Here is a 22,603-nt window from a genome sequence, read left to right as displayed (position 1 = left end):
AGGATATGTAACCAAACTATCACTCAAACCACAATGTACATATCAAAAACGGAATCATCAAACTATGTAGAGCCCAAAACACCTGCTCTGGCGAAAATACATTTCAGGCAGAAAAAAATACAACTAACAAAGGTTTTAAGAAATCATAATTGTCATTTATAAACAATGAATTTCACAAGATTAAAGAAAGGAAACAGAACACCAAAAAACATCCAGAAATGCTCACTATGCTTACAATAAGGGATTTGAAGTACAACAATACCATAAGTAATGGGCTTATCTGAAAAAGCAAAAAGGATAAGAAATAAATACATCATAACAACATTAAAAATAATGACATCACACTGAGATCTATTCTGTTCAAAACTAAACCAAACAAATGCAACAATTTTTATCTGGAAGAAGCCTCAAGACTGCTAAGTGTTAGGATAAATGAGCAAACATGCCTGGGATAATGAGCACAGAGTACAACAGAAATATGCGTTAAGGCGTACATAATTCGCAAATATTTTACGGCTATCCCTACTTTTTCTGTCTTTACACGGCAAATTACGTGTAGTAAAATTCTCACTGGTATGGATATGTAAACATTACTACTTGACAATGTCATCATTAACTTTAAAGAGATGGCTTTTGAATGTTCTTGGATAACTGTTACTTGTATAATTGCAAATTATTAATTCAGTTAATAAATATGATAATTTTTTCACTAATTATGTATTCAGTGATTGTAATAATTTATATACTGTACAACAAAAACTAATACTCAATCGAGAAAAGAGGAAGAGTGATAAAGTGATTTTTTAATAATATATTGTTACTTTAGAACGCTTACAATTTTAAACATCTTTAACAACAAAATACTTGGATCACGGAATATATCCTGGTCAATTCTCTGCTTGGATCGTCCATAATTAACAAACAATTAACTTTTTATTAAGTTCACGTCTTAAATCAATTATTTATCAAATACACTATCAATATTATTTAATCAACAACTCAAAATATTCCCGATGCCATGTCAAATATTTAAAATTGTCACTGTCTTGTCATCATATTCTATTTGACTCAGTGCGTTGTATGACAAAGATAGCGAATGTTCGATTTGGAAAATATCAACACGGATATGTTGTCCATTTTTTTCAAATCCTGAAAAAACTAATAAATATTTTTAAAAAATTTAAACTCAGAATGAAAACTAAATTATTATCGACGGCCGAAAGTCCATTATAGGCTATTGATTATATTCAAAATAAGATAGATAAAAGGAACTACAACGTTAACGGGGTTTTATTATTTCATATGGTCAATGGATATCTATATATGAAAAAACCGCTGAGTGCTACCATTTAAAGGGGTGCGTTTTTGAGAAATGGATGAATTAGTCCCTGGGCACAGGTTACATTAGGGTGAGTTCTATGCACTTTTGGTACAAGCATATCTACATAAAAATTGTTCCTGGTTAAATTTCCTATCTAAATATCACTTTTTAAAGTCAATGATACTTTTTTTACAAAAATATATTCAAAAGAAAAAGCACAAAGAAACCCAAAAGAAAGAAATTTTGTTTTTTGTCCCATAACTTTTGTCCACGAGGATATAGGTATAGACATTGCTTTACAGAAAAAAATATACATATTTCTTCTTTAAAATGTTGTTTAGTAGAGGTAATTAGGATTTATAGTTTTCGAAACATGATTTTTCAAAGTTCGCCACTCACAGTAATTTGGGCAGTTCTCCTTGTTATTTCGCAAATATTGTTCTGTAACTTTTTTCTACGTAACTTTAGGTATATGCAATGGTACATGTTATAGGAATAGAAACCAATTACCTTTAAAATGGTGTACTGTATAACGCTGTACGAGTTTTTTTAAAGGGATTATGGTTTTTCAAGTTTTTATACTTTTAACGATTTTTTATAATATAATATAAAAATAAAATATTATTATTATATAATATATTATATATTAAATAATATTATATTATATATAATATAATATTATACTATATATTATATATTATATAATACCTAATATAAAAAAAAATAGTATTTTTTACATTTTTTACGATTATTTTTGAAATTTCTCATTATAACTTTTTTTTCTTGTACATGAATATACTATACAGGGTGTAACGAAAATACAGGTCATAAATTAAATCACATATTCTGAGACCAAAAATAGTTCCAATGAACCTAATTTACCTTAGTACAAATATGCACATAAAAAAAGTTACAGCCCTTTGAAGTTACAAAATGAAAATCGATTTTTTCGAATATATCGAAAACTATTAGAGATTTTTTATTGAAAATGGACATGTGGCATTCTTATGGCAGGAACATTTTAAAAAATAATTATAGTGAAATTGGGTGCACCCCATAAAAATTTGATGGGGGTTTTGTTCCCTTAAACCCCCCAAACTTTTGTGTACGTTCCAATTAAATTATTATTGTGGTACCATTAGTTAAATTTAATATTTCTAAAACTTTTTTGCCTCTTAGTATTTTTTGATAAGGCAGTTTTTATCGAGTTGCGGCTTCTTTTTTAATATGTTTACATAAAAATTTTATGGGGGTTTTGTTCCTTTAAACCCCCCAAACGTTTGTGTATGTTCCAATTAAACTTTTACTGCGGTACCATTAGTTAAACACAGTGTTTTTAAAACTTTTTTGCCTCTTTGTATTTTTTCGAGAAGGCATTTTTTATCGAGATATTACTTCTTTTTTAATATGGTTCAAAATATACCTAAAAATGTAAATCATAAATAAATTTTCATATTATTACCAAGTCTCCATAATCGTACTTAGCCATATACAAATATGTGGTGGATTTGACAAATATTCAAAATATCTCGATAAAAACTGACTTTTCGAAAAAGTACTAAGAGGCAAAAAAGTTTTCAAAATATTGTGTTTAACTAATGGTACTACAATAATAATTAAATTGGAACGTACACAAAAGTTTGGGGGGTTTAAAGGAACAAAACCCCCATAAAATTTTTATGGGGTGTCCAAATTTCACTATAATTTTTTCTTACGATACTACTACCATAAGAATGCCACATGTCTATTTTCAATAAAAGATCTCTAATAGTTTTCGATATATTGGAAAAAATCGATTTTCATTTTGTAACTTCAAAGAGCTATAACTTTTTTATGTGCATATTTGTACTAAGGTAAGTTAGGTTCAATCGAACTATTTTTGGTCCCAGAATATGCAATTAAATTTATGACCTGTATTTTTGTTACACCCTGTATATTGCTCAATAAAGAGGGCTTACTTTATGTTCTTTAAAATGGTGTATCATCTATATTTAAATACATAATATGTAATGGAAACCGAGTGATTCTTTGATATTTTTTACCTGTATTATTTAAAATTATTTCTTTTACAAAAATTACACAAACATTAGTCTTTGAAAACATCATTTTAGTTAAAATTATTTAAACGTTGACATTTAAAAAAATTTCAAAATCAAAGTCCATCTCTTCGTTAGCATTAGCTTCAATATTATCTTCCTCTGACACCTCAGTTATCTTAAGTTGTGCTCACTACGGAGAGCAATGGATTGTATCCTCGCTCCGACCCTTGCTCCCTGGTATTTTTATTCGTTATATTCGTGAATTCTCGCATTTAAAATAATGTATCTATTTTACATAGCGATCGATAATATAGTTTCGATAGCTATGTAAAATAAATACATTATTTTAAATGCGAGAATTCACGAATATAAATACCAGGGAGCAAGGGTCGGAGCGAGGATACAATCCATTTCTCTCCGTAGTGAGCAAACCCTTAGAGTTCCCACAATCAGTACCCATGCACATGCACCCTTTGCAGAATATTGAACAACTAATTCCTATCTTCCTACAACCGCAGTTTTTATGTAGAAAAAAAGTTATAATGGGGAATTTAAAAAATAATCGTAAAAAATATAAAAACTCGTTAAAAGTATAAAGTCTTGAAAAAGATAACCTCTTTAAAAGAAGTCGTACAACATTATACAGTAGAACATTTTAAAGGTCATTGATTTCTATTCCTCTTACACGTACCATTGCATATGCCTAAAGTTACCTAGAAAAAAGTTACAGAACAATATTTGCGAAATAACAAGGAAAATTGCCCAAAATTGCTGTGAGTGGCGAACTTTGAAAAATCATATTTCAAAAACTGTAAATCCCAATGACCTATACCAAATATCATTTTAAAGACAAAATATGTAAGTTTTTTTTCTGTGAAGCAATGTCTATAGCTATATCGCCGTGGACAAAAGTTATGGGACAAAAAACAAAATTTCTTTCTTTTGGGTTTCTTTGTGCTTTTTCTTTTGAATATATTTTTGTAAAAAAAAGTATCATTGACTTTAAAAAGTTATATTTTGATAGGAAATTTAACCAGGAACAATTTTTATGTAGACGTGTTTGTACCAAAAGTGCATAGAACTCACCCTAATGTAACCTGTGCCCAGGGACTAATTCACCCATTTCTCAAAAACGCACCCCTTTAAATGGTAGCACTCCGCGGTTTTTTCATATATAGAATTCATTGACCATATGAAATAATAAAAGCCCGTTAACGTTGTAGTTCCTTTCTATAGTGCATAATCAATAGCCTATAGAATAAATAAAAAGTTTCTTCTGAACGAGATATTTGAAATTAAAAATCACACTACATTTTCTCTTAGCTTTTCACCCCTGTAACTTATTAAAATAAACATTACAGAAGTTTTCAGGGACTTTCGGCCCTCGGTAAGAACGTAATCTTTCATTCTGCGTTTAAATTTTTCAAAAATACTTATTAGTTTTCTCAGGATTTGAAAAAAATTAATCCCATTTAAATAGCATTAGAGCCGAAACTACGTACCCATCCCCTTAATATCATGAAAGAAACGGATAGCAGAAAGAGAAAAATAAATAAGGAAGCCCTTATTTTACTAATGTGTAATAACCACATCAACAGAATTTAGCAGGCTCTGGTTACCAATACTGAAAGAAGTAAGCAATAAGAATATACCAGCAATACATACATAAGTAGATAACATTAAGTAAATAAAACCTAGATTTGATATCAATCTGACTATTTGCCTACAAGATCTAGGCCAAGTAAGTCAACTGTCTGCCAAAAAGCGCCAATTGATAAAAATCTATAGGTTAACATAATAATATCCTTTCATTCATACACGGTGTCCCAGACTAATTTATCCAGGCTATATCTCTAAAACGAATAGAGATTTTCGAATGGGACAAAAACTGATTTATTCCATTTGTAATACTCTTTAATATGGCGTAGAAAAAAATCATCCCCTAAATATTCATCCCTTAGTTACAACCCCTAACTTTCATTTTTTTAATAGCGCCCTGTACATTTTTCTATAGTTTTGGATGTGATATTCTATCGTCTATTCAACAGATTTTTTAAAAGTAAAAGATTTTCGAATGGGACAAAAACTGATCTATTCCATTTGTAATACACTTTAATATGGCGTATAAAAAAATTATCCCCTAAATATTCATCCCTTAGTTACAACCACTAACTTTAATTTTTTTATAGCACCCTGTAACTAAAGGATGAATATTTAGGGGATGAATTTTTTCTACGCCATATTAAAGTGTATTACAAAAAATGGAATATACCCCATTCCACGAATATACGTCTGTTTTGGATTATCGCGACAACGAATATTTTACTGTGCAAAATATGAAGAACGAAAGTAAATTGCAAATTATATTGTTGTTTATTGGAGTAATTATTAGAGCAAAATACTTTCGTACTTCTTATGTTGCACACTAAAATATTCGTTGTCGCGATAATCCAAAACAGACGTTTATTCGTGGAATACACCATATATAAGTTTTTGTCGCATTCGAAAATCTCCATTTGTTTAAGAATTATAGCCTGGATAAATTAGTCTGGGACACATAATTTTAACAAAAATAAAAAATAATATTTTCTTGATTACTTACGAACCGATTTTATTTTTAAAAAATCTGTTGAATAGACAATAGAAGGTCACATCCAAAACTAAAAAAATGTACAGGGTGCTATTAAAAAAAATAAAGTTGGGGGTTGCAAACTAAGGGATGAATCTTTAGGGGATTATATTCTCTGTGCCCTATTAAAGTGTATTACAAATGGAATAGATCAGTTTTGTCCCATTTGAAAAGATCTATTCGTTCAAGAGATATAATCTGGATAAATTAGTCTGAGACACCCTGTATATGAGTAGGTTTTTATTTTAATTATCCATTTCTTGTCTATTAATATAACTACAGCCTTGTGTAGTTGTCCAAATTTTTAATTCCTCAAAGTTTCTTTTTTGTTTCAGTTATGACATGACAAATACTCGTATATTTATCTTACGATATTTTTTACTTCGTTGTTTATTTCTTGTTCCTCTGTACCTAATCCTTTACAGTTTTAAGTAGCTGTTTTTAATCTATCACTATTCCAAATTGTTTATCCCTGACTTGCCTGATTCGTAATGATTTTGATCTATCCAGACTTTTATTTTGATACTTCTATGTATTTGTAGTTTCTATTTACTAGAATTTACAAGATATGTACTTGGTGAGTTGGATAATAGAGATGCCATCGTGATAACTTCCAAACTGGCTGGTTTTCTGTTACTTAGTCTAGTTAGAGGTTTCCACATCTTAATTGATATACCCCATTCCACGAATATACGACCCTCTTGGATTATCGCGACAACGAATATTTCACTGTGCAAAATACTCGTATGAAGAACGAAAGTAAAGTGCAAATTATATTGTTGCTTATTGGAGTAATTATTAGAGCAAAATACTTTCGTACTTCTTATGATGCACACTAAAATATTCGTTGTCGCGATAATCCAAAACAGTCGTATATTCGTGGAATACACCATATGTTCCAGTTTACAGTAGCATTTTTTTTACAGAGCTGGACTCTATTTCTAGAACCTCCAAATCATTTGTTGGGATCTCTGGATATTGCTTATACTTTTGTCGTACACCCTTTGTAAATATGTTTTTAACATGCACAATCATTTTCCAGCTTCTCCAGATGCCACCATTCGTGTCTGGAATGTACCAACATCACAAACAACTTTACTTTTGCGACCTCATGAAGGTCCTATTACTGGTTTGTCATTACATCCTACAGGAGACTATGTACTGTCGACATCAGAAGATCAATATTGGGCGTTTTCAGATATAAGAACTGGAACTTTGTTAGCTAAACTTTCAGATAATACCAATACACCTTTAACAACAGCACAGTTACATCCTGATGGTTTAATTTTTGGAGTTGGTACAGCAGATTCTCAAGTCAAAATTTGGGACTTAAAAGAACAGACTACAGCTGCAAATTTCACAGGTAAATTTAAAATAACAATAGATTATACACGTAGTCCTGTCGCCAGGGGGAGTACAACGGCCTCCTTTATTTAGATGGACTTACCCAAGTTTTTTTATGTATTTTGACCCGTAGAACACGAAATTTTTGGGTAACAATTGATCCGGATGTCAATAAGATTGTTATAAACAAAGAACTTGAGGAATCACATAACGATTTTTTGCAAAACAAAACATTTTTTTTTTTTGTATTTTTTGGGTCATTTTAAGCAAAAAATGTTTTTACAAGTTTTTCATAGGATGCGTAGTTTTCGACATAAACGCGGTTGAACTTTCAAAAAATCGAAAAATTTCAATTTTTGTACCCGAAATAATTTTGAAATAACTTCTGATGAAAAAATAAAATAGCAATTCTGCTTACTGCATTGGAAAGTTCAAGTCAAATTCTATCAGTTTTGATTATTTGCATTGCTAAAAATTAATTTTTTTATTGTTAAACAAAGCTATAAACACATAGTGCTTGTATGATGTTTTCAATGCATTTATCATTTAAAATCGAACGAGTAGGCGCGCATACAGACAATTTCTACGTAGATTACGTACATTAAAACGCATGCATTGGGCACAGGAAACACTATTTGTTTATAGCTTTGTTTAACAATAAAAAAATTAATTTTTAGCAATGCAAATAATCAAAACCGATAGAATTTGACTTGAACTTTCCAATGCAGTGAGCAGAATTTTTTTTTTTTTTTTAGTGAAAACTTCTTTAGGGACGTTGTGCGATTTTTGGATAGGGGAAAAGCATTGAATTCGCGACCGCCATTGCGACCGTCATCGCGACCGTCATTGCGACCGTCATCGCTTATGCTATATATTATTTGTATGTATATATATTTAAATTTAAAATAAATGTAAAACCTATTTTAGGATGGGGAAAAAAGTTTTATTTCGCGACCGTCATCTCTTCGACGAAATAAATTTTGTACGTATATATATTATGTGTATCTATACATAAATTGTATAGAAGTATTTAAATTTAAAATAAATGGAAAACCTATTTTTCGATAGCGAAAAAGGATTTATTTCGCGACCGTCATCTCTTCGGCGAAATAAATTTTGTACGTATATGTATTGAAGTGAAAACTTCTTTAGGGACGTTGTGCACTTTTTGGATGGGAAAAAGTATTAAATTGGTGACCGTCATTGCGACCGTCATCGCTTCGAAGAAATAAATTTTTGAAGTGGAAACTTCTTGAGGGTCGTTGTGCACTTTTTGGATGGGGAAAAATTATTAAATTAGCGACCGCCATCGTTTCGACGAAATAAATTTTTGAAGTGAAAATTTCTTTAGGGACGTTGTGCACTTTTTAGATAGGGAAAAAGTATTGAATTAGCGAACGTCGTCGCGACCTTCATCGCTTCGGCGAAATAAATTTTTGAAGTGAAAACTTGTTTAGGGACGTTGTGCACTTTTTGGATGGGGAAAAATTATTAAATTTGGATATGGGAGAAAGTAATAAATAAGTGACCTTCATCGCTTCGACGAAATAAATATTTGAAGTAAAAACTTCTTTAGGGACGTTGTGCTCTTTTTGGATGGAACAAAGTATTAAATTATCGACCGTCATCCCGACCGTCATCGCTTCGATGAAATAAATTCGTGAAGTGAAAACTTCTTGAGGGACGTTGTGCACTTTTTGGATGGGGGAACAGTATTAAATTATGGACCATCATCGCTTCGACGAAATAAATATTTGAAGTGAAACTTCTTTAGGGACGTTGTACACTTTTTCGATGTAAAAAAGCAATAAATTAGCGACCGTCATCGCTTCGATGAAATCAATTTTTGAAGTGGAAACTTCTTGAGGGACGTTGTGCACTTTTTGGATGGGGAAAAATATAAATTAGCGACCTTTATCGCTTCGACGAAATAAATTTTTGAAGTGAAAACTTCTTTAGGGACGTTGTGCACTTTTTGGATGGGGAAAAATTATTAAATTAGCGACCGTCATCGCTTTGACGAAATACATTTTTGAAGTGAAAATTTCTTTAGGAACGTTGTGCACTTTTTGGATGGGGGAAAAGTATTGAATTAGGGACCGTCATCGCTTCGACGAAATAAATATTTGAAGTGAAACTTATTTAAAGACGTTGTGCACTTTTTCAATGTAAACAAGTATTAAATTAGCGACCGTCATCGCTTCGATGAAATCAATTTTTGAAGTGGAAACTTCTTGAGGGACGTTGTGTACTTTTTGGATAGGGAAAATATTATATTAGCGAACCTTCATCTATTCATCATTCTTTTTATTTTGGCCATTATTTTCCTTTCCGTCCTTCGTCAGATCATCATTTATGTAGGTATATTCTTTCTCTCAGTTGTTTGAGTTTCATCTTATTTTGCATTACTTTGGTCTTTTCTGTCTTGCTATCCATCTCTACCAAATATATTTTGTCTCTCAGCTTTCTTGCTTCATTAACGTTTACTTTTACTCGCATTTTCTTTTCTATGAATTTTTCTACCTCATTCCCTAGCAAGAGTGGCTCATCGGTGTCAATCTGCAGTCCTTGAATCACAATATTTTTCCTGCTTCCCTCTCTTTCTAATTTTTGTATTCTTTCGTTGGGGATCTTTAATTCATTTCGTAATTGATTAATATCTTGAAGCGCCTTTTCATTAATAAGTTTCAATTCTTCCATTTTCTTTCGATATCCTTATCGAAGTGTAAGCTACATTAATCATCTTCTTAATATTTTATTTCTATAGCTCAGACCAAAATAAAAATATTTATGTAGATCTGAGTTTTAAAGTGAAGTATTCGATTTTTTACAGTCGAATCCAGGGGCAATACGTAATTTGTTTAAACAAAATGTTTATTGCAGATACAGTGGAACCCCGATAAGTCGGCCCCCGATAACCCGGAAGTCCGGCTAACCCGGACCGATTTTCATCAGATAAACATTTTGATTTTCAGTACATATTTTGTATTTTGACAATGACACCCGTTCTTAATAACATTATTTTTTCAATTTAATTGTGGCTTATTTCCCATCAAAATAGTTTATTATCAGATAAATATTTCAACAGTAAAAATGTATGTATGTAATATAATATTTGAGAGATAATGTGTATTTGTGTAATTTGAACTATGCGATAGTATGGAACTCATGGCACAAGCAGGCAGAAACAACAGGCACCTGTCTGTAGTATTCCTTTATTTTTTATTTCAAACTGTGTTAGCATTGTTTAAGAAAGGCTATTTAAAAAATTATTTTTTAATCAATGTCTTAGTTTTCACTGTTCTTAATACATAATAACAAAACATCGTTCCGATTGTGACTGTATGAATACAGTATTGTATTGTTCGCTTCTGCTTACTTAGGTTTGTGTTTGCGTGTTTTTAGTAATTTAGATGTGTATGTACTGTGCATATTTATATATATTTCATGTTATTTTAATTCTGAGTTTATGTGTAAGTATACCGTATTGTATTCATTTTTACCATATTCTCCGGCTAACCCGGATTTTCGATAACCCGGATCGGACGCGGTCCCGATTAATCCGAGTTATCGAGGTTACAGTGTACGTGCATTTATTGTCGACAGATATTTATCCCTTCTTGTTGCTACAATCCACTTTTTTCTCATCAGAATATCTTTGGGAAACCTGTATCCTGATATTCTCGATAAGCACAAAGGCACAGCACAACATTGAAGCATTTTATTTTCTCAAATTAAATTCAAAGACTCAAATTAAAAGATTGGTTTGAATAGTTGACGTAAGTTGACGTGGCCTCCAACTACACAAGCGCCACCTACGTTGAGCTTTCCAGATTAGCTGCCATTAAAATTGTGCATACCCGTCATATCTATCTTGGCGAATTACATTAGGTTTGTTCGTAGAACGATCAGCAACCGTTGCCAACCGTCAGACGCAAGCACGTTCGTAGTCTACGAACTCGAACTGTTAACTGCGCAGCGCTAACTGTTAACTGCGCATGCGTCTGATGGTTGGCAACGGTTGCTGATCGATTGGATCGTACTACGAACAAACCTATTATAACCTTTAAATGTATAATTTTGATTTGGTTTGAACCAGGTTTCACTTAATAATACAATATCAATATTTTCAGTTATTAAAAAATGAATTAAACTATTTTTATTCGATCCAACGGATCTACCGTTTCATTGCAAAATTTTTAATGATTTAAGTTCTGGGTACATGTTTTTATATATATATATATATATATATATATATATATATATATATATATATATATATATATATAAAGAAAAAAGAAGTACTTTGTTGACTTGTTTATAAAAAACACTTTTGAGTTTCGGTGGGTTGGAGTCAATAAGGGGCTGTTAGAATACTATTTTTTATTACTCGAGCTTTCAAATGTGTTTACATTCATTTTCAAGAGCTAAAAAGTAACTGATAAAGTGGAAACAAAGATCATGTAAAAATATAACTCACCAGATAAATCTAGATTGGTTATTAAAACTTGCTAACATTAATACATATAAATAAGAGGAAAACTATTAATATCCATAAAATGAATTCTTCCCATATTTATTTATTCCTCCAAAATTCATTTCAAAAATTTAAATCTTTTGGCCATTAATTTATATTATGCAGTCTGGGAAGAATTCATTTTATGGATATTAATAGTTTTCCTCTTATTTATATGTATTAATGTTAGCAAGTTTTAATAACCAATCTAGATTTATCTGGTGAGTTATATTTTTACATGATCTTTGTTTCCACTTTATCAGTTACTTTTTAGCTCTTGAAAATGAATGTAAACACATTTGAAAGCTCGAGTAATAAAAAATAGTATTCTAACAGCCCCTTATTGACTCCAACCCACCGAAACTCAAAAGTGTTTTATATATATATATATATATATATATATATATATATATATATATATATATATATATATATATATATATATATATATATCGGTTTTAAAACGTTCTCCTACGTCTTCCGATGCCTAGTCGCCATTCACTTCGGTCCATCCAAAGGTCTTCATCCAATTCTCTTTCTCTCATTTCTCGATTTATGCCTTCTCTCCAACTCAGGCGGGGTCTTCCTCTTTTTCGTCTACCATGAGGGGTCCACGTTAGGATTTGTTTCGGGAGTCGTTCTTCGGACATTCTTTGTACGTGTCCATACCATCTAAGCTGTTTGGTACTAATGTCATCTACTATTGTGTGTTTCACATTCATTATTTCCCTAATTCTGTTGTTGGTTACCATTTCTAATCTTGATTTTCCTGCTGAGCGCCTCCAGAAATCCATTTCTGTTGCTTCAAGTTTTCTCTTGTATCTTTCTTTTATTTGCCATACTTCACTGCTGTAAGTGATTATACTCCTAACAATTGTATTGTATATTCTATGTTTGTTGTTGTTTGATATTGACTGGTCCCAGAGGATGCTACTGAGAAGGGTAATTGCTTTTCTTCCCTGGTTGTTTCTTTCTTCTATCGTCCGGTCTACGCTTCCTTCTTGTGTGATGGTCATACCAAGGTATTTATATGCGTCGCAATGTTTAATAATTTCGCCATTCCCCAGTGTAAGGTCCTGCTGTGTCCCACCGATACACATATATTCGGTCTTCTTTATGTTTATTTCCAAACCACCTTTTTTGTACTCCTCTATTAATTTCCTTGTCATATATTCTATATCATCGTAGTCTTGCGCTAGTACAAGTTGGTCGTCTGCAAATGACAAAGTGTATATTGTATTGTTGCTGATCGGTAATCCCATGTTTTTGCATTTGCGTTTCCAAAGTTTTAGAGTTTGTTCGAGGTAGATCTTAAATAATGTCGGTGAAAGGCAGCACCCTTGTTTTAGGCCTTTGCTAATTTGGAATCCTCTCGATAGCCTGCTTCCAACTTTCACCCTTGATGCAGTTTTGGTATACAATTGTTTCGTCGCTGTTATTAAATTTGCGCTTATATTGGTTTTCTCTAATGCTTCCCATAGTTTGTTTTGTGGGATGCTATCATACGCTTTTCTTAAGTCCACATATAACAGATGCACCTCCTGGTTGACGGCCAGTTTCTTCTCAATAATCTGTGTAATACAAAACAGATGGTCAACCGTTGATCTCCCTGCCCTGAATCCTGCCTGTTCTTCAGCTTCTATATCTTTATATTCGTTTTCGATTTTATTTTTAATCAGTTTTCCGTATATTCGGCTGATCGAGTTCGTTACAGCGATGCCTCTGTAGTTGTCACATTGATCCCGTCTGCCTTTTTTATGTATGGTGGATATCCATGATGTCTTCCATTCTTCTGGGATTTCCACTCCGTTGATGCATCTTTGAAAGAGTTTAGCCAGGTTTTCATATAATTTTGTTGTGCCATATTTTATTAGTTCAGCTGGTATGTTCCCTGGTCCTGGTGCTTTGTTATTTTTTAAAAACTTACATACTTCTTCTACTTCTTTTGTTGTTACCCGTAATGGTGAGGCTAAGATATTTACATTGCTGGTATCACTGTTATTTAGAAATTCCGCTCTGTCCTCATTTAGGAGTTTTTCAAAATATTCGTCCCATTGATCCGGTGTGATTGCTGATATTATATCTCTTTTCTTTTCCTGTCGTAGCGATTTTAATACTTTCCAACTTTCTGTACTTCTCCGTCCTCCTAAATGTGTGTTAATCATGTTACACTTTTGCTCCCAAGCCTCATTCTTCTTTTGGCATATCATTTTTCGCACTTTAGCTTGGACCCTCTTGTATTCTACCTTATCGGCGTCGGTCCTTGTGTTCAGAAATTTTTTATACTTCTCTCTTTTATTTTTAATCTCTTGTTCTATTTCTTCGTCCCACCAATACGGAGTTTTTCTGTGGTTTTTTATTTGGAGTCCGAGGGCCTCTGTTGCTGCTTCCTGAAGACATGTTTTTATATAATGATAATGCTCTTCATTGCTGGTAAATTGCATGGTTTCTAACTTTTTATCTAATCTACTCCTGTATAAATCCCTCACGCTTTCTTGTTCTAAGCTGTTTAGGTTGTATTTCTTTTCTGTTAATTTTTCTATTTCCGCTGCAGCTTCTTTTAAATCTCTTGCTCTATCTATTCCTATTGTGAGCTTTGTTTTTAATAGATGGTGATCACTGCCGCAAGTGGCTCCTCTATATACCCGCACATCCTGTACAATCAATTTAGTCTTTTGTCTTATGATTGTATAGTCTATGATTGATTTCAGCCCTCGGGTATTTTGTGTCCATGTATATTTATGGATATCTCGGTGTTGGAAGAATCCGTTTGTGATTTTCATGTTTTTATACCATGGTAAATACTATCTTGACTCGTAGTTTTTATATTATCTACAGTTTAAATATTTGTGATTAAATTAAAAATATAATTGGAAATGAGTGTTTCCAATACTATCTGATCTGATTTGTTTTGACAAATTGGGGTTTTTAAATTAGCAGGAAGGGGTTTGGAACGCCCAAAATTAAAAGGGAACATGGGTGAATTGTTTTGTGATTAGTTTGGTGATATTTTTCGTTTTTTAGCTATATTATAGTGGCTTGAGGAGGGTTGGGATTGGGATGTATTATTTGATGATATGTTTTGATTTTTATGTGTGGCAGTAGAAGGGGTTGATTTTTTTGAAGATGAGGGGAGGAAAACTGTCTTCGAGATTGTCTATTGTGGAATATCTATTCTGAATGAACAATCCCGAGAAGGACGATTCACAGTAATTTTTTGCCTCGATAAAGGAAATTTTTTGCTCAATCATTACGTTCTTTATCTTCTTTTGATGTTCGTATTTTGGACACTTCTTGGATATGGAAACATGATCTTTACTATTACAATGTATGCATTGAACAGCATTATCTTGACATGTATGATCTTCATTTTTTGATTTTTCCACATTTTATGCAATGTACTTGTGGACTGCGACACTGCTTGGAAACGTGTCCAAATCTTAAGCAATTGTAACACTGTGTTACTTTGCCAATGTAGGTTTCAACGGGAAAAAACACACTATTTATTGAAATGTAGCTAGGAAGAATATTTCCTTCGAAGGTGACTATCATTGTCCTTTTGGGTACATAGTTAGTTTTTCCATCGGTGTCAACTTTTCTGTAAGTTCTTTTAAAGGCTGCTATGGGGGAGGGAGATTTACTATTATCTAACAAATACTTTTCATCGTATTGAGTATCAATATCTCTTATTAGGCCTCTAATTTCTAGTAAATGGTTAGGGACATACGCTACTAAGTTTTGGTCTTTTAATTTTATATTTTTAACCAAATTATTTGCATCTACGATGGACCTTAACAAAACTTTAATTCTATTTTTTCCAATGGCTTTAATTTCAATAATATTAGGAATGTTCAATTTTTTATGCAAGATGTCTGCAACAGTAAGTGGATGTAAACGGCCAATATCCTGATTGTTTGATTTTTCTATATATACATAAACATTATTAAAATTGTACTTATCTGATGCAACGTTGAATAATTTTTTTTCTACAACTTTTTGCGGAGGTGGGATTTGTTGTGTCGATACTTTAATAAAGTCTCTGGTTTTAGTTGTAAGTTTCGCAGTAGAATCATCCAAATTTTCGATTAAACTTGATTCAATAATGTCCATTTCACTATTCTCACTAGCACCTGAAAAGTTTTCACCTAATGGTGTCCCTGGGGAAAAAGCTTCCCCCATTGGGGGTCGCTTATAGCACTGTTTATCGCACTCAATCAATATCAGTTTTTAAATCACACCAAGTGTCCTTTTTTCTACTAATTAACTCGCTAAATAGTTAATTTTATTAAGAGCAGATTTTAATGGGCACTGTCAGTTTGACGTTTTGCGTGACAATGGTGAGCAGAATTGCTATTTTATTTTTTAATCAAAAGTTATTCGGGTTCAAAAATTGCACTTTTTCGATTTTTTTAAAGTTCAGTCGCGTTTATCTCGAAAACTATTTATCCTACGAAAAAACTTGTAAGAACATTTTTTGCTTAGAACCACCCAAAAATACAAAAAAATGTTTTGTTTTGCGAAAAATCGCTGTTATGTAATTCCTCAAGTTCTTCGTTTTTAACAATCTTATCGACATCCGGATCAACTGCTACTCAAAAAATTCGTGTTCTACGGGTCAAAATACATAAAACAAAACTTAAGTAAGTCCATCTGAATTAAGGAGACCGTTGTACCCCCTGGCGACAGGACTAACAATGATAGTTGAACTATTAATTCCATTAACATGTTCAATGTTAATGTTAATTGTTTATTAACCCTCGTAAAGCGGTGCCCAGATTCTTACGTAAACAACGGTGCGGGGTGCATTTACACCCTAATGGTTTATCCATTTTTTATATGTGAACGTCGAAGAAAATAATTTGAAAGATAATGAGAACTATTTTATTATACTATGAAACATAATTTTACAAATAAAGTACTTATTTCTTCATAAGAAAAATTAATTATCGTTGCAGGACAAACACATGAAATTTTTCACAGAATGAGCAACACAAACAAATGTTTTACACACAATGCAGTAATGCCGGGACTTTTTTGGATCTTTTTTTCTCTGATATAAGTAACACTTACCTTGTTGATCTTGTCCCGAAGCTCTGTAGCTGCAGGTCGAACATCCAATTATCCAATTCAGGATAATAATAATATGCAATTATCATCATTTGGCGTAATAGAGAGTGCATATTATTTGTATTTTGATAATCAACTATTCTAAATGGGAAATAAGCCACAATTTAACTAAAAAAATGATTTTATTAACGTTTCGACGTCCAAATCGGACGTCGTTGTCAAAATACAAAATATTAATATTTAGTATTAATTAAATAATAATTTAATATCAATATTAATAAAATTATTTTTTAGTTAAATTGTGGCTTATTTCCCATTTAGAATAGTTGATTACAAAAATGCCACAGGGGAATAGCTTCAGAACAACATTGTATTTTGATATCTGTAGATAACATTTTCTTTCGCTAATTCCCGTCCTAAGTCTAACAAAAACTTCGTCTGCATCCAAACGGTTCCCATTGTAATTTGAATTTTTTATTTTCTAAATTTTGAATGCGTTTGTAGCTGAAATCTATTAGGTGATAAAACATTAAATACCGTGGGCCATCTGTGTTTTTGGCGCTGCGCTGCAGCTATGTTGTGAATTGTTGTGCCATTTTGTCCACTATGGTAACGGCTCCTTTTGTTTTATTACAATGCAGGGCTGCTTTATCCATTAGGCAATATAGGCAGCTGCCTAGGGCGGCAAATTGTGAGAGGGCGGCACAGGGGCTTGAAATTTTGATTGGGGGGGTTGGGCAAGCATTATATAATATACAATACATTATATTATATGATGTAATAATGAAAACTGAAAGTATTTTTTGTAAATTTCAGTCATTTTCAGTTTCAGGGGAGGGGGCAACTGCCTCCCCTAACCCTATCAAATGACGCCCCTTGGGCGGCAAAAATACTGTACAAAAAAATATTTGTATTTTAAAATTAAAATCGAATAACAAATATGTATATTCATCATTCATCCATCAATGAAATAGAAGTAGGCGTTCGTTTCTAAATAAAAGAAATTGCATTCATATCAAAAATAAAACAAACATAGCATTCTGTTATCTTAAACCTAACACTATTCATCCAAAACGGAAGTCATAAATTTAGTGATTATTGGGCCGCCAGAAGCTCCGCAAACACGGTGAATTGACTGAAAACATCAATATTGCACATATTGCAGAAACTAAAGATTACCAGTAGGAAATCGAGTTAGAGTTGGGATTTTCAAACTGTATTATTACAAGGAGATAACATTCGTGTCGTCGCACTGATATAATACTCCAGCCAGGGAAATAAGCAAGAAATAGACCATGTTCGGGACAATGAAATTAATATCAAGGTAACTGACTACTTTTTTAGTTATTGTGGACTTGACCTATAGGATGAAAACCTTCATGTTTCCTGCCTAGAGATCGTGTTTTTTAATTATTAACAATTTGGTGCAATCAATGCGATTTTTTCCATTTTTTTGCACTCAATTAAAAAGTTAAATAGTTGACATAAAATTACAAAATTTATTTTTTTATAACATTGAAAAACCTTCACAATGACGATTTTTGAAAGTCAAAAAGTTAATTTGTTGCTTCGTAAACTGCAAAATAACTGAAAATCGTTATTTATTAATAACTTTTCCTAAAACTAACTTAGAACTGTAGTGTTTCGCTTTACTCAAAGTTGGGTATTGGGGTACATATCAAACTCCCAAAATTTGAGACCGATCCATTAATTAGTTTAAAAGTTAGGTATTCTATTTGTTTATCCCAGAGACCTTTGTTTTGCAATAACAAATGACAGAAAATAATGAAGATATGACAATTCTGCGTATGCCAAATGAAAGTAGAAAAGTGATCCTATCAAAATGTATTAAGAAAAGATAAATTATCTAATATAGTAAAAAATACTAGTTTATAAACATTTACAAAACATCTTCTTACATAGGTATTCGGAAAGATGATATTTTACTCGAATTTTTAAAAATGTAGTTCAAATGATGATTAGTCATAGTAAGTGAAGGGGGAGCTTCTGCGTTGATTGCACTAAATTGTTAATAATTAAAAAACGAACGCGAACTCTAGGCAGGAAACATGTAGGTTTCCATCCTATAGGTCAACAATTAAAACAGTTGTCAGCTACCTGGCGGGAGCCGAAAAATGCACGAGCTCAAAAACTAAAAATGCAACTTAAAACTACTACTATTTTCTATATCTTGGGATCTACTCAATGAATTTTGATATTTCTTCTTTTAAGTTGTATCTACTTTTGTGGAAATTACAAATATGCAATTTGTCTAGACATTTATTAATTAATAAACAGTCTAATTTTTTAAACAATTTTTGAAAAAATAATATTTTCTCAAAAATTCATTTTTTTGTAATGATACTATCATTATTAATCATAGAAAAAGTTAAGGTATATTTTATTGAATAAATTATGTTCAATAAATTATTATTTAATAAAAATAATTTATTTATTAAAATATAGGTACTTTAACTGTTTCTATGATGATTAATAGTATGATAGAATTGATTAAAAAAATGACATAACCCAGACATTCAAAGTGAAAGTTATCCTCAAACACCAAATTGTTCTATATCGTCCATATAATGTTCAGAAAAAAGTCACACCTTTTTGAGCGTCAGGTTTGGGGAGGAGAGGGGGGAGAAGTCGGTAAATTCGTAGTTTTTTACGTTTTTCGTCAATATTTCTAAAACTATGTAGTCCAGGGCTCATCTGTTTTGAGATGGACGTTGAGAGGTGACTCAAATTTTTTTGCAGATATTGCTTAAAAATAACTCAAATAATAATATTTGAGTTATCCTCCCACTCAAAATGGTCCGGAACATTGTTTAAATAATCAAAATGTCAAAATATGAAGGAAAAATTCGATTTTTTATTGATTTTTTGAATATAACTTTAAAACTGTTCATTTCTGAGAAAATTTGTACTGACATAAAAGTTGCGTAATTAAATTTACTATAATATACGATTGGTTAAAAATTTAAAAAATAGTCACCCTTGTTGCAAAATAGCAATACTTGCGAAAAAAACCATACAAAAACAAGTATTCGCATTTTACGTTTTTCAACCATTTATGCTACACTTAGGACCTTCATATTTTACCCAGAAAAACTTTATGATATAGTAAAATATCACTGTAAACATTAAGATCGGTTTAATAGATTTTGCAAAATAAATTTTGAAATCCAGCTTTCGCAAAAAAAATTCATTTTTTTAAAATGTTGCAGGACTGAAAATAAAGCAGATAGTAAATTGAATTTTTTTTTTGCTTATAGAAGTGTACTGTACCTTTTATTTGCAATTTGCAAAATTAAAATCGAATAATTACCACGGCGTCAGGAAATTTTTTAAATAAACATTAATTTTTGTTGCTGCGTGCAGGACAGCGGTGTTCGATTCACACAAGTTGATTTCCATCAAAATTTTTTCTAATCTTTATTTAATATATTATTTTCTTACTCTATATTTTGTTGTATTTTAATATTTTAATTCCACAAAAATCAAACTAATTTTATTATTGTTTGTGAAATATTGTTTAAACAATTGCATATGTTTAAAAATAATAAACTTTTATTCTCTAAGTTAAAATATATGAACAAAGAAAGTTTTTGCTAAAAAAAGTGTTATTTCAAAGGATAGAGTATGTGTTTTTATTTTGCAAGATCGGTTTAATAGATTTTGCAAAATAAATTTTAAAATCCAGCTTTCGCAAAAAAAATTCATTTTTTTAAAATGTTGCAGGACTGAAAATAAAGCAGATAGTAAATTGAATTTTTTTTTTGCTTATAGAAGTGTACTGTACCTTTTATTTGCAATTTGCAAAATTAAAATCGAATAATTACCACGGCGTCAGGAAATTTTTTAAATAAACATTAATTTTTGGTGCTGCGTGCAGGACAGCGGTGTTCGATTCACACAAGTTGATTTCCATCAAAATTTTTTCTAATCTTTATTTAATATATTATTTTCTTACTCTATATTTTGTTGTATTTTAATATTTTAATTCCACAAAAATCAAACTAATTTTATTATTGTTTGTGAAATATTGTTTAAACAATTGCATATGTTTAAAAATAATAAACTTTTATTCTCTAAGTTAAAATATATGAACAAAGAAAGTTTTTGCTAAAAAAAGTGTTATTTCAAAGGATAGAGTATGTGTTTTTATTTTGCAATAAACAAATTTATTTATTTATATCGAAATTTAATAAAAATTAAAATGTATCAATCATTATCAAAGGTCATTGAAATGCCCAATCAGAGCAAACTATCCGCTGTCCTGCGCGTAGCACCAGTAATTAATGTTTATTTAAAAAAATTCCTGACGCCGTGGCAGTTAATCGATTTTAATTGCAAATAAAAGGTACAGTACACTTCTATACGCAAAAAAAATTTCAACTTGCTATCTGCTTTATTTTCAGTCCTGTAACAATTTAAAAAAACGAATTTTTTTTGCGAATGCTGGATTGCAAAATTTATTTTGCAAAATCTATTGAACCAAGCTTAATGAAATTTACAGTATTGTTTTACTGTATCAAGTTTTTCTGGGTGAAATATGAAGGTCCTAAGTGTAGCATAAATGGTTAAAAAAACGTAAAATGCGAATACTTGTTTTTGTATAGTTTTTTCGCAATTAATGCTATTTTGCAACAAGGGTGACTATTTTTTAAATTTTTAACCAGTTCCATATTGTAGGAAATTTAATTATGCAACTTTTATGTCCGTACAACTTTTCTCGAAAATGAATAATTTTAAAGTTATAATCAAAAAACGAAGAAAAAAATGGAATTTTTCTTTCATTTTTTGACATTTTGATTATTTAAACAATGTTCCGGACCTTTTTGAGAGGGAGGATAACTCAAATATTATTATTTGAGTTATTTTCAAGCAATTTCTGCAAAAAAATTTGAGTCACCTCTCAACGTCCAAATGTACTAATATTTTTACAGATCCGCCCTGGTCTAATGAGGTTTAGCATGAACAACTTTTATACAAAAATGTTCTACAATAAATTTGAAATAAAAAATGCCCCTATACATAATCCTTGTGACCCCCAAGAGGGGGTGAAAGTCACCCCCAGGGCAAAAGCACACATCGGCACAATATCACTTTTTTTCTTTGACATGTAAGCTATACGTATGCCAAATTTCATGTCAATCCAAGCGGTTCTTTAAAATTTAGAGCAAAAACCGTGAAAGAATGGACTATATACTACCTCCATAACTTTGGAACCGTTCATTTTAGACGGATTATGCAGAGGACCCTTTTTGTTTCAAATTTAATGTAGAACATTTTTGTATAGAAGATTGTTCATGCTAAACCGCATAGTTTTAGAAATATTGACGAAAAACTTAAGAAACTACGAATTTACCGATTTCTCCCCCCTCTCCCCCCAAACCCGACGCTCAAAATGGTGTGACTTTTTCCTGAACATTATATAGACCATATAGAACAATTTGGTGTTGGAGGATAACTTTCACTTTGGATGTCTGGGTTTGGATCTAGTTATACCATACTATAATGATATGATTAAGAAAATAGGTATTTGGAAAAAAATAATTTTTTCAAGAAATGTTTAAACAAAGTAGACCCTTTATTAATTAATACATTTATAATAAAATTGCATATATGTAATGTATGTAGAAATTACATACAAATTAAATTGTTAATAATTAAAAAAACGG

The 22,603-nt window shown here is 31.3% G+C and overlaps 1 protein-coding gene across 3 annotated transcripts in view; it reads left to right on the top strand.

Annotated features, from left to right (window-relative positions):
* The window catches only part of LOC114337179 (pre-mRNA-processing factor 19), a 63,620-nt gene that overhangs the window by 19,483 nt on the left and 21,534 nt on the right, over positions 1-22,603 (top strand). For all 3 annotated transcript variants that reach the window (XM_028287581.1, XM_028287582.2, XM_050643981.1), the window contains one exon: positions 7,032-7,352. In XM_028287581.1, coding sequence (XP_028143382.1) covers positions 7,032-7,352 — 321 coding nt within the window. The remainder of the gene's footprint in view (positions 1-7,031; positions 7,353-22,603) is intronic.

The sequence above is a fragment of the Diabrotica virgifera genome, chromosome 2 (genome assembly GCF_917563875.1).
Source record: "Diabrotica virgifera virgifera chromosome 2, PGI_DIABVI_V3a".
NCBI lineage: Eukaryota > Metazoa > Arthropoda > Insecta > Coleoptera > Chrysomelidae > Diabrotica > Diabrotica virgifera.
Note: the sequence above shows the minus strand (reverse complement) of the source record. Positions and strands in the feature narration are given on the sequence as shown.